At 50.8% G+C, this 10878-nt stretch overlaps 1 protein-coding gene across 3 annotated transcripts in view; it reads right to left on the reverse strand.

Moving 5' to 3' along the window:
- Positions 1 to 8818, reverse strand: part of ATL2 (atlastin GTPase 2) — a 53054-nt gene extending 44236 nt beyond the window's left edge. For 2 of the 3 annotated variants that reach the window (XM_027697033.1, XM_027697032.1), the window contains exons 1-2: positions 8745 to 8818; positions 2731 to 2870 (exon numbers count right to left, since the gene is read on the reverse strand). In XM_027697033.1, coding sequence (XP_027552834.1) covers positions 2731 to 2870; positions 8745 to 8803 — 199 coding nt within the window. In that variant the 5' untranslated portion in view covers positions 8804 to 8818. Of the gene's footprint in view, positions 1 to 479; positions 538 to 2730; positions 2871 to 8744 lie in introns of those variants that run through there. The other variant, XM_027697036.1, reaches the window with a different exon arrangement.
- Between the last annotated feature and the right edge of the window lie 2060 nt (positions 8819 to 10878).

Consider the following 10878-nt stretch of genomic DNA (forward strand, 5'->3'; position numbering starts at 1 on the left):
GTGTGGGGCTCTGGCTCCCTCTCCCTCGGCGTTTCCCCGTCGGGGCTCGGGGGAAAATTAACTCCCCGTGACGTCAGAGCTCCGCCGCGAGACCTTTATCGCCCCGCCGGCGGCGCGCGCGGGGCGGGGCCTCGCGCCCTCAGCCCGGGGGTGGGGCGGGGCCGGAGCCCCCCGAGAGCTGAGGGGGAAACGCTGAGGGAGAGATAGACAGAGACACACACAGACACACAGACGTAGAGCTTGAACCCGGCCCCGCCTTCGGGTGGGTGCCTCCCTCACGGCCCCGCTCCGCGATGACTCGGAGCAGCGGGGCTGCGGCGCGCGGAGCGCGTGGGGCACAGGGCGAGGAGCCCACACGAAACGTCTCCTCAGGGTGCGCGTCCCTCGGGAATCCCGCGCTCCATCGGCCGCTGGCCCAGCACGGCTCGCTCCGCGCAGCCAGACAGTCACCGCTCTGTCCACCTGCTCTGCACCCTCACCCTGCCGGGCCCTCGCTTCCCTTTTCCACCTCTCTTGGGCCATGGGGGCAGCCAGGAAGGGGGGCTTCGCTCCTCTGAAGTTCTCGCTCGCTCCTGAGTTCTGACTCACTGTGGCATTGCTGCTGCCCTGGGGCTGGGGACACGCGGGAGGACGGTTCTGCATCAGAACAAGCCACGCAAGTTCCCAAGGGACCAAATATTCCTGGGTTTTGCAAGAGTCTTGTTCCTCTAAACCCGAGCTGACCTTGCTGCGTCCTTTTAAGAGGCCAACTGTTAAAGCTTGCTGCCTTCACTGCACCAAGGTTTTCCAAGTCTGTGAAGTTTCCTATTGCTAAAGGTCATGTAAACCTTCACAAGCAAATTGGTCAGTTTGATCTTGGCACTTGTTACAACAACAGACTGTCCCATAAGTCATCATGTGAAGTGGGCAAAAGCTTTGCAAAAACCCACCTCACCATACTAATGCTGTCTGTCGAAACGATTTTTCTCAAAGTCTCGAGCTATGCTAACTTACTTCATCCTGGAGATGCAGCTTTTGAGTGACTGCAATTTAAAAAAGCAAACAGAGTTTTGTTCTGCCTAAACAGAGGTGGAGAGAAAGCTCAAAAGAGATCTTCAAAGTAAAACCCAACTATCACGGCACCTGGAAGTGCATTCCAAACCTTGCTTTCCACCCTTTACTACTGAAGTAGTAGCATATAAGGGTTTTCCTATTATTGTGTTCCATCACACTTGCTGCTGTGCTTACACTGGGCAGTTCTTGTGTCAGAAAGTTTAACACCTAAACACATTAGAAAGACATTAAAATGTCTAGAAGATGCTATAATCACACTGAGAACTGCGGAAGGATACAATGATCAAACTATTATTATATACTCAATTCTAGTTCTGACACTTGGATTAAAAAATATGAAATTCTGTTAAAGAATTTTATTATTCTAGATTTACATCAGCATAAATGGAAGCAGGATTCAACCCCTTTGTACAAAAGTATTAGTATGAATATTACTGAAAAAAAAAATTGCCATTGTTCTTTTCCAGTTTGATACCCTCTACTTATTTGGTGAAAATTGGTGTGCCATTGCCTGTCCTTCTAACCTCATCCCAAGTCAAGGAAAGCCTTTCTTTCCATCAGAAAGAAGGCAGAGCACACTCTGCATGTAGAGATATACAGGCAATCAGGCAAAGTAAAACACATTGAAGTAAAACACACTGAAAGCTAGAAACACTGTTAACTGACAGATTTAAGCTTCAGCAGCTCAATATGAAAACTAAAAAAACTGTGAGGGAAAAAGACCCACAATACTAAAGAAGTTTCCTAGTTCTGTTGTTAGTAAACAGATTTGTTTCTGATCAAGTCTGGAACAGTTTGCACAGAGAAGAGTTTGAAATAGTGCATGTTCAGACAGATAGATTTCTGCTTCATGCAACAGGATTTGCTGCTCCTGTAATGTGAGAGCAGAAGTCAAGAACTTGGAGGTCAGAAAGCTGAACTTTAATTCAGTCCTCTTAGGTTTGCAGGAAGGAAGGAGACATTTTCTGAGCTGAGAATTTTGCTATTAACATGTCATCTCCCGGTTGCAAATCACCACCACACTCCCAGCTACATGACACTTTCCTCTGAGCCAGGCTATGCAAGAGTTAGGACTGAAACTGCTTCAGCTAGCTGTGGATTTGGCCTGAAAGGAGCTTGTGCAACAACTGTGCAAACCACAGGCAGGCTGTGGTGGGAAGGGACCGCCAGAGCAGAAGGACATGTCTAACTCACAAGTGTAGCTTGGGTCAGTAGTCCCCTCTGCCAGCAAAGGCACAGTTTTGTTCTACAGACAGCATCTTCTCCTGGATTTGGCCATACTGTTTTAAAAAGCTCTGCTGTCCCAAGCTTGTCCCAAACCCACTTTGGGCCAGTCAACACAACCAGTGCCATTTATACCCAAGGCAGAGGCTGCTCAGCCACTCTGCTTGGAGAACTGTCCCCTCCTGTGGCTGAAGGGGAAACAGAGCCACCACAATGTTTCCTGGCCTTCAGACATCACAGCATGGCAGGGGACTCGCCATGCAGGCAGTCCCATGCAGGGACCCATGCAGGCAGAGGCACCCACTGGACACTAGACGAGGTCAGACCAGACTCGAGGTTTTTATGCCTTTCCATATAAAATGCTTCTCTATCCCTATGAGCTGACCTGTGCAATGCAGTTGGATTTGTTTAAGGTGACCTGTATGGTGACAAATCCTTCAGCCAAACACCCACCTGAAGCATGCTGAGCACCACTCCTGGGCTTGGGAACAGAGCCATGTCCCATCTTAAAGGGCTGAGGGTCCTGGGATGAGCTGGAGACATCTCCATTGGTGGTTCTGCACTTACCAGCCTCTTTCCTCATCTGCTTCAGGCTGTGGAGTCCAAACAAGATGATTCTCAGTCTTCCTTCTAGACTACACAGGGCTGCAGGCAGTCAGGAGCTGAGGACAAACAGCTGTGAGATAAAGGTGGTTCTTCTGCCAGCCCCCACTATTCGCAGCAATAAGGCACCTCCAACCCTTTGGCTGCAGTCACTAGGGCCACCCAGGGCTTCCCGAGGAATAAGACTGGGAAGGCAAGGAGAAGTCAGCTCTGCAGTGATGGACCTGCCCAGCAGACACCACCACAGGAACTGTGCCACTCAGACAAGTCGGAGGTGTCCTAACAGTCTCCCACTTGGAAATGCATCTGGATCTCAGACTTGCTCCCAAAGGCAGACATGTGCCCCCTCAGAGTTCTGAAAAGCTCTGTAAGGCACCTTGTCTTGCTTTTCTCTGAAAAACACTCAGGCTGTGACACCACAGCCCTACTACTCATGGACTTTGTCTCCTCACAACTTCCCACCTCTCCCAGCTGGAGCGCTCCTCCCCTGTGCATGGTGCCAGCAGGAGAACATGCTGCTCTCCAAGCCCCTGCCCACTCTGCAGCTGGATCCTCCCGTTTCTCCCTCTTCCCATCACCCATCCCTGTGCCCTGCCCACATGCTCAGTCCTGCCCGGGCGGGTTGGTGTTTGTCTCACCACATCTGCAAAGATCTCAGCCCTGTAAACAGGCAATCTTGGTTGCCCCTGCATTTTTTTATGATGTTTGCCATTTCCCAAGGGCATCTCTCTCAGATTCAGAGGCACCTTCATTTGTCACACAGGTGATCTAAAAGTTGCTGTGTGTCACTAGAGAGTGCTCAGCACAGCCCAAAGCTTGTATCTACCTGTGTGTGTTTGCACAACCTGGGGCTCACCCAAGGAAAGCCAAGGTGAGACACGGCATAGATCCAAGCCTGGTTCTTCTGCAGAGAGCTCCAAGGAAGCAGAGAGGCATTTGGGAGCAGAAAACAAGTTGGGAAGGAGGGGGGGAAAAACAATTTACTAAATCACCTGAACGTGAAGCTGTCCCATGTGCTGAGAGAAGATGCCTTTTTAGCTGGCTGCAGGACACGTGCTCAAGAGGGAGAGCAGCCCTTACCATATCACTAATTTATAGCAAGCTGAGTGGGAAACACTTCTCATTCTTCCCTAATGATGACTCAGGAGCTGCTTCTCTGGGAAGGAAGGCTGAAATGACATTGAATTTTAGCTGTGAGAGCAGCTCAGAGCAAGTTGCTAGGCACCAGCTGCAAGAATTGCCCGCAGGTGCTATCGCAGGAGGGGTTGGGCCGGTTCATTGGTCTCTCCCGGCACAGCCAGAGTGCCAAATACCTTTGAAACGGGCATAATCCGTTCTCAGCCTGAAGGAGCTATTGCACAATCTTCGCAGGATTAAGGGTTTAAATCGAGGGACTGTGTCACAGCGGGCAGGCTCAGGAGCCACGCTTGCCTGCGTGGTACCTGTTAGGGGGGCTCTTTGGGGTGGTGGTACGCAGCCTGCCCCTGGAGGCGGCACTCTTGCAGGTGCAAATGGGAGCTGTCTCCCCCACCCTACCCTGTCTTCATCTTAACAGGGTGATTGAAGTCTTCAAAGGTTTAAATGGCTAAGTGGTTTTCTTCAGCTCCTGGAAATGGAGTTCTGTAGCCAGCTGAGGCTTTCATGTGCAAGCGTTTGCTCAATGAGACTCCTATCATTTTAGTCTGTATAAACACAGTGCGATTTCCATCTCACTGTTATGCAAGAACACAAGATGAGGCTGCCTTTAAAGACTGGGCTTGATACTGACTCCTGCGAAATCTGCAGTGCTGCTTAGAGTGCCAGTACACCTGCAAACCCTGGGGCTGCCCCACTGCAGAGGTGGCTCCGCCTACAGCCAGCACATTGCTTCCAGCCTCACCTGGAGGACACGTCTGCTTAGCTACCTCCTGCCTGCTCTGCCTCTCTAAAAATGAGAAGCACCTCTTAGGTTTGGGTCCCCTGGGTGGCATTTCCCAATGACCCCTTAGGCCACCAAGGCAACCAGAGAGAAAGTGCTTTCCCACACTCCCAGGCTTCAAGCTTCTTTGTCCTAGAAAAAGAGGAATGGCTTCAACTGTCAATGTGACACCCATCAAATGTCTTGCAGAGATAATCACACCAGCCCCCAAATTCGTGCAGCCTCCCTCCAAGGCACAGAGCTGTGTGTGTTTCTCTGTTACAAACAGCAAGGCTAAAGGAAGGAGGAGTCCCCAGTGGTGCCCATGCGATCGGTGACAGAGCTTCAGCCCTTACCACTATGCTTTTTCTGCATGGTGCAGCCTGCAGAAATCAGGTTACCAAAGACAATTTGGGATGAAAAGTACTCCACCATCAGAGAGACCTCAGTGACAGCTCAGAGTCTCACTAGGAAAAATGCTGTGTAGAGATTTCATTCTTTATTGTAATAAAATAAGGCTGATTTAGCTTAGTGTGCTGCAGGTATTTACTAGAAAACACTCCTATCAGCACTGGCTGTAGGTTTTAGAAGAAGATATCTGTCTTTGCAGCATAACTGATTTTTCATATCACAGGCCACATCCTCCCACATGGGGCAAAGCCTCACCGTGTGATACTGATTTGAGGGAAGTAGTGCAGCTTTAACACCCAGGGAGGGTATTTGGCATTGAGCCCTGTGCAGGCAGACCTGACTCCTGGTTGCATGTGGGGTTGAGTATGATTGCCCTGGCATACAAAGGGTGCTAATTACACAGCAGAGTTTATTTGCGTCCTTTGCAGCTACATGACAGGCTTGCTGGGTGAGATTTACAGGTCCTCACAAGGAAGTAGGTGGTTTATTCCCAGAGTTTCACATGCTTTCTTCCTGTGCAAGTCGAGACTAGCTGCATAGAGATGAGTTGTGCTTAAAAGAGGGATTCTGCTGTGGATTCCCACAGCAGAATCTGACTTGCAACTCTCATTGTCCTTTTCTGGAAGACAAACCCCTCCACCTCGGGGTCCCATACACGCCCTTGGATGAGGTTGCATTAGCCCATCACTCTATCAGCATAGGATGGGTTTGGGGGGAATTTAGCCACAACTCTCTGTGCCCAGTTCAGGAGAAGTTTTTGACTAGCACAGGCTCCCTCACCAACCACTTGGGCACCTCAAAGACATGGTAGCTGCCAACAGGTGCTGGTGTGAGCTCCAGTGACTGCAGCACCCAGGAAACAGGAAACCCAAGTGAGCTTCTCCCACCAGCACTGTGGCCTTATGAGAGGGTACCTGGGTCAGCACACCCTTCTACTGTGCTCCAAACCAGGCCTGGATCTGGGTTATGATCCTTAACACAACAATGAAACTGTCTGGATTCAGTCTTGTATATTAAAGCAAAGTCTGGGTCTGAGTCTAGACATGAAGGGCCAGACCAGTTCTGCAGTCTCTGAGGTTCAGTCTGGCCTCTGGGCCAAGCTAAGGACACAAAGTAGAATGTGCCATTTTATCTGTCTGGAATAATGTGTGAATTTAATTAGATTTAATCTACTCTCAGTAGAATTTAGAACATGTTGTCAAAAACTTGTATTTAATCTAATACATTTGCCAAGCCTTTTTGTTTGCGTCTGGGCAGGGAACTTGCAGCACAGCTGTGGGCAAGTGCAACGAAATGAGAAGCCAAGTTTTAGCAGCACCCAAAGGATGGGGCTGAGATCAGCATCCTGTCATCTTTGCATTTGTGTCAGTCTGATTCAGAGGCTCTCTTGCCCCAACACCTCTCTGTGTGACAGGGGAGAGAGTTTGGGAAAGGCAGAGGAATGTGGGGAAGGCATGGTCATGGGGGCCAGTACCTGCCACTCCAGTGTCACTGAGATGAAGTGGACATGTCCTTTGGAAAAAGCACAGTGCCAGGTTGCTGGGGACTGCTAATGGAGAACACGTGTGGGTCCTCCAGGAAGACTGTACAATGGATTCAGGTGCTGTCCTGTGCATTTGCTCCATGTCAGCTTGCTCTGTGCACCCAGTCAGCCACAAAAAGCACAGTATTGCACTTGCTGTGATCACATTTAGCTCGTTTGACGAGAGAAGGCTCCAGGGGCTCATCACAAGGAAAAACATGAAATTGTTTGGAAATATTAAGGGGGATATCACTTGTTTTGTTCATCTCAAGTAATATTAACTTGCAAGAAAGAGAGACATAATGAGAGAAAGAGAGGGAGACAGCAGGCCTGGCTGTAGCAGAGGGCTGGAGGGTTAGCTGCCCAAACCAGAGGCAAATTCATTTGAGATCCAGGGATTAAGATACAATCATTTGACCTCAGATTAAACAGTGGATGAGCACAACAAGGCTAGCTTAAAACATTTGGAAAGGTGTTAAGGAAAATCAAGAGGGATTAAATAACAAAATAGCTGCATTAAGCTAGAATGCCTCCCCAGATCACAGGGAGCACCGAAGGGGCACCGAAGAGCCTGCTGGCAGGGACAGGCAAACATGCTCTGTTCCATGGCACTGCAGTGTTTAGGGGCTGAGGGACAGACTGTATGGGTGGTACAGAAGGGCAGCTCGTTGTCTGGGGCAGCTGAGATGTGTGTGTGTGCAAGTGATTTGGCAGAGCCACTCTCCTACCACAGGCCCACCAGTCCCATTCAGGGCTCTCTGGGGTCCCGGTTGTCCCAGAGCAGGGATGTCATAGATGGAGCAGAAGGCACTTTTTGAGCAGCATTTGGGAAGGAGAGGAGCACCAGGGCTGCCATGGGCTGTCACACTAGATGAGAAATATTTGGCAGGTGCACAAGACACCTCACATCATCCCAGCTCTGCAGTAATCCCCCACTGGTGCTGGCCTCTGGCTGTTGGGCAATTATTGGCACAGCCCTGCTGCTTGTGGTACCCTGACCTCTGTGCAGGGAGATGCAGAGCAAGACTGAGAAGCCCAAAGCATCTTTTCTCCATCACCACCATGCTGATGCCCTGCTCTGCCAGGACAGCATTCAGGGGGGGCAAAACATGAGTGAGGGGTAACTCAAGCTTCCTTAGTGCCATCCAGTCATCCCCCAGCATTTCTATCTCACACTCACCCTTGGAGCTGAAAACAAAAGGAACGCTCCCTGCCCCACACTAGTTTGTTGCTCTTATTGAGCTGCTCTCCCTCACCCTCAGAAGAGCACAGCTGCCTCCCAACACCCCTTATTAGGAAGAAATTATCCAGCAGAAGTAGGCTAGCTAGCTGTGAAAGCATGCTCAAGGACAGGAACCCCAGGGCAGTGAGGCTCAGGCTCAGAGTGCAGTGTGTCTGCTTCCCAGCTTTGCTTTATGAGCTCTCCCTGCCACCATGGCTTCTTTTCCTGGACTTGGCCTGTATTTCCTAGGACAAATCATCCAGCTCCCTCGAGTGACTGCTTACTTGTAGCCAACACACATCATCACTATCCATTCCCACAGGCTCCCTGATGTCCTGCAGATTCCCATTTTGGCTACATTGTTTTGCCACACCTTTGAAATCATTAATACAGTGCTGTTATATGGGTGTCAGTCCCAGATGGGCAGCACAACCTGAAATCAGTGCCCAGGGACTGTGGGACTGGCCCAACCCCTACACGCTTGGTAGGCAGTGCATGGGGGTCCACAGTTCTGCCTCAGCATTTGCTCCACTGCAGGTTTATGAAATGCAGAGAGCAGTCAAGGGCTGGGGGACACAGGGCTGTGTTGGATGGATGCTGGGTCTCCACCTTGCTCAGACCTGGTGGAGAACCAGCAACCCTGTGACAGACACAGTACCCTGCCCATGCACTTCTAGTCACAGCATCCCGCAGATAAACACCAGCCTTTCCTCACAGTGGCCAAAGCCACCTCCACACTGCGACCATCAGGCTTTACATCAGGCTTTTTTTTGTGCCCTTGCGAGATTAATGCCTCTGTCCCTGAAAAGTACCTTGCAATGAGGAACTCCAAGGCTGGAAAGGGTCTGAGCGTGGGACTGCCCAAAAGCATATTGCTGCTTTTCCTTCTTCTTCTTGTCCAGTGGGCAGTGATCCCACAAAGCACAGCCTGTTTTCCATGCAGCCCCACCACCAGCTGCAGTGGCCTGGCAGGCGCAGTGACCCTGAGTGATTATTTAACGGCAGATTGTATAACAGAGCTGGGCAGACATTACATTTCTGTCTCTGACCTCAGCCCTGGGAAATCTCCCACCCATAAAACTTCCAGTCTAATCTTTCAGACCTCAGAGGAACAGCCTTGGCATCTGACACGATCCTTCAGAGAGGAGTGACCAGTGGGGACCAAGTAACTCTGAGCAGGAATGGGCTGCTCAGCACATCTCAGTCCCACAGAAGGGAGAAGAGGAGGGAGCCTCATGCCCCACAAGGGCTCAGGTTTGGAGCCCAGACCTTGCTGAAATGCCCAGGACAACCCTGCAAAGTCCCCCTGCTCCCTGGTATCCATCTAAATGAAGCACAACACTCACTTCTCCATGCCAGTGAGCTGTGCCAGCAAGGTGAAGACGGATGAGCTGGCCTTGGGTAGAGCAAGCCAGCTCCGACAGCTCCCCTGGGTTCCAGCCACACTGCCTCTGGAATCTGGGAGCAGCTGAGCCCTCTGACCTACCTCAGAAGGGGTGGGCAGTCCCCAGGAGGCAGTGGAGAGGTGCCTGCTGCTCTGGAGAGCCCCACACAGTCCAGGACTCAGGACACAGCAGCCTCGTGCTGGTGACGTCTCTAAACTGTGTTGCTCCCAGGAAGATGCTCCTTCATGTGGCTGAGGAGATGGTTCAGGGCAGTGTCCTGCAGCCCTCAGTGGTCAGAAGGATGTTGCAGTGTTGCAAGGAGATAGGTGTGGGCAGGCCTTGCTTGTTACTGCTGGGCACTTGCCAGCTGGCTCAGACCCATCTAATTCAGAAATCCACCAAAACCAGGTTCTCCTGAAGGCTCATTTGAGTAGACACCAGGAGCTTGTTTCTGAGTTTGCATTCAGCATGTCCTGGTTCCAAGCATTCCCTTTCAGCAGGACCTGGTGGGTGTGAACAGCCCCTCCAGGATGAGCCTGGATCTGCTGGAAGCTGGACAGGACCAGCAGGGGCACCAGGCTGGTTGAAGTCAGGGAACATTGCCCACAGGGAGAAGTGGAGGCGGCTGGCTTGGTTAGTTGTGAAGGAGAGGAGACTGGGGCAATTTAGCAGAAGTCTACAGTGATTTGGAGGGCAGCTACAGAGAGGATGGAGCCAGTCTTTCCAGTAGGTAAGACAATCTAACAGCCTGGCCAACTCAGATGGGGTGTTGGGAAAAACTCTTTCCCTGGAAAGGTGGAGCAGCCCTGGGACATGTACCCAGAGAAGAGGCGTTTCCATCCTTTCAAGTTTTTCAGACTTAGGTGCTCTGATCCAGCTTTAGCAACAGTCCTGCTTTGAAGGTTGGCTGAATCTGAGACCTCCCCAGGCCCCTTCTCACCAGGACTTTCACCGGGTGGCAAATCTACACCAAACTGAGCTGACATCAGTCTCCTGCATTGAGCCATACGTGCCAACTTACACTGCTCTTGTACAACTTACAAAGATGTACCTGCTTGGGGATGCAGCAGCCCACACATGATTTCACCGCAGCCTTAGGAGCACAATGTTTACCAACAGCCACAGCAAAAACAGGTCCAAAGGGCAAGATTAGAAAATCCAATATTTAAAATCTGTGACTCTTTCCACAGCTGGGCTGGGGAGCCAGCTGCTGCAATGTAAGTCTAACCATTAACCAGGGGGCTAAAAAGGTGTGATGCTCTCTGAAGAACAGGGCACTGCATTACTGAGCCTGAGGTCTGTGTGTGCAGCAAGGCACAGGGATGCTCCTGCAGTGCCCAGCAAGCAGTGCAGAGGGGCGCTGAGTCCATACGCTGCCACCATGTCTGACCCCTCTGCACCCTGCAGCAGCAACCAGCTATCAGAGCTCACCTGAAACCCTGCCTTACCAATTTCTTTGGTAGGGAAGAAAATAATAAAAAGGTGTGTGAATGTATTTTTAATAAGTTACATAAACAGTTAACTTCAAAGCTGCCTTATAAACAGGTGATATGTCAGTGCT

The sequence above is a fragment of the Neopelma chrysocephalum genome, unplaced genomic scaffold (assembly GCF_003984885.1).
Source record: "Neopelma chrysocephalum unplaced genomic scaffold, ASM398488v2 Primary Assembly neopelma1_117, whole genome shotgun sequence".
In the NCBI taxonomy this organism is placed as follows: domain Eukaryota; kingdom Metazoa; phylum Chordata; class Aves; order Passeriformes; family Pipridae; genus Neopelma; species Neopelma chrysocephalum.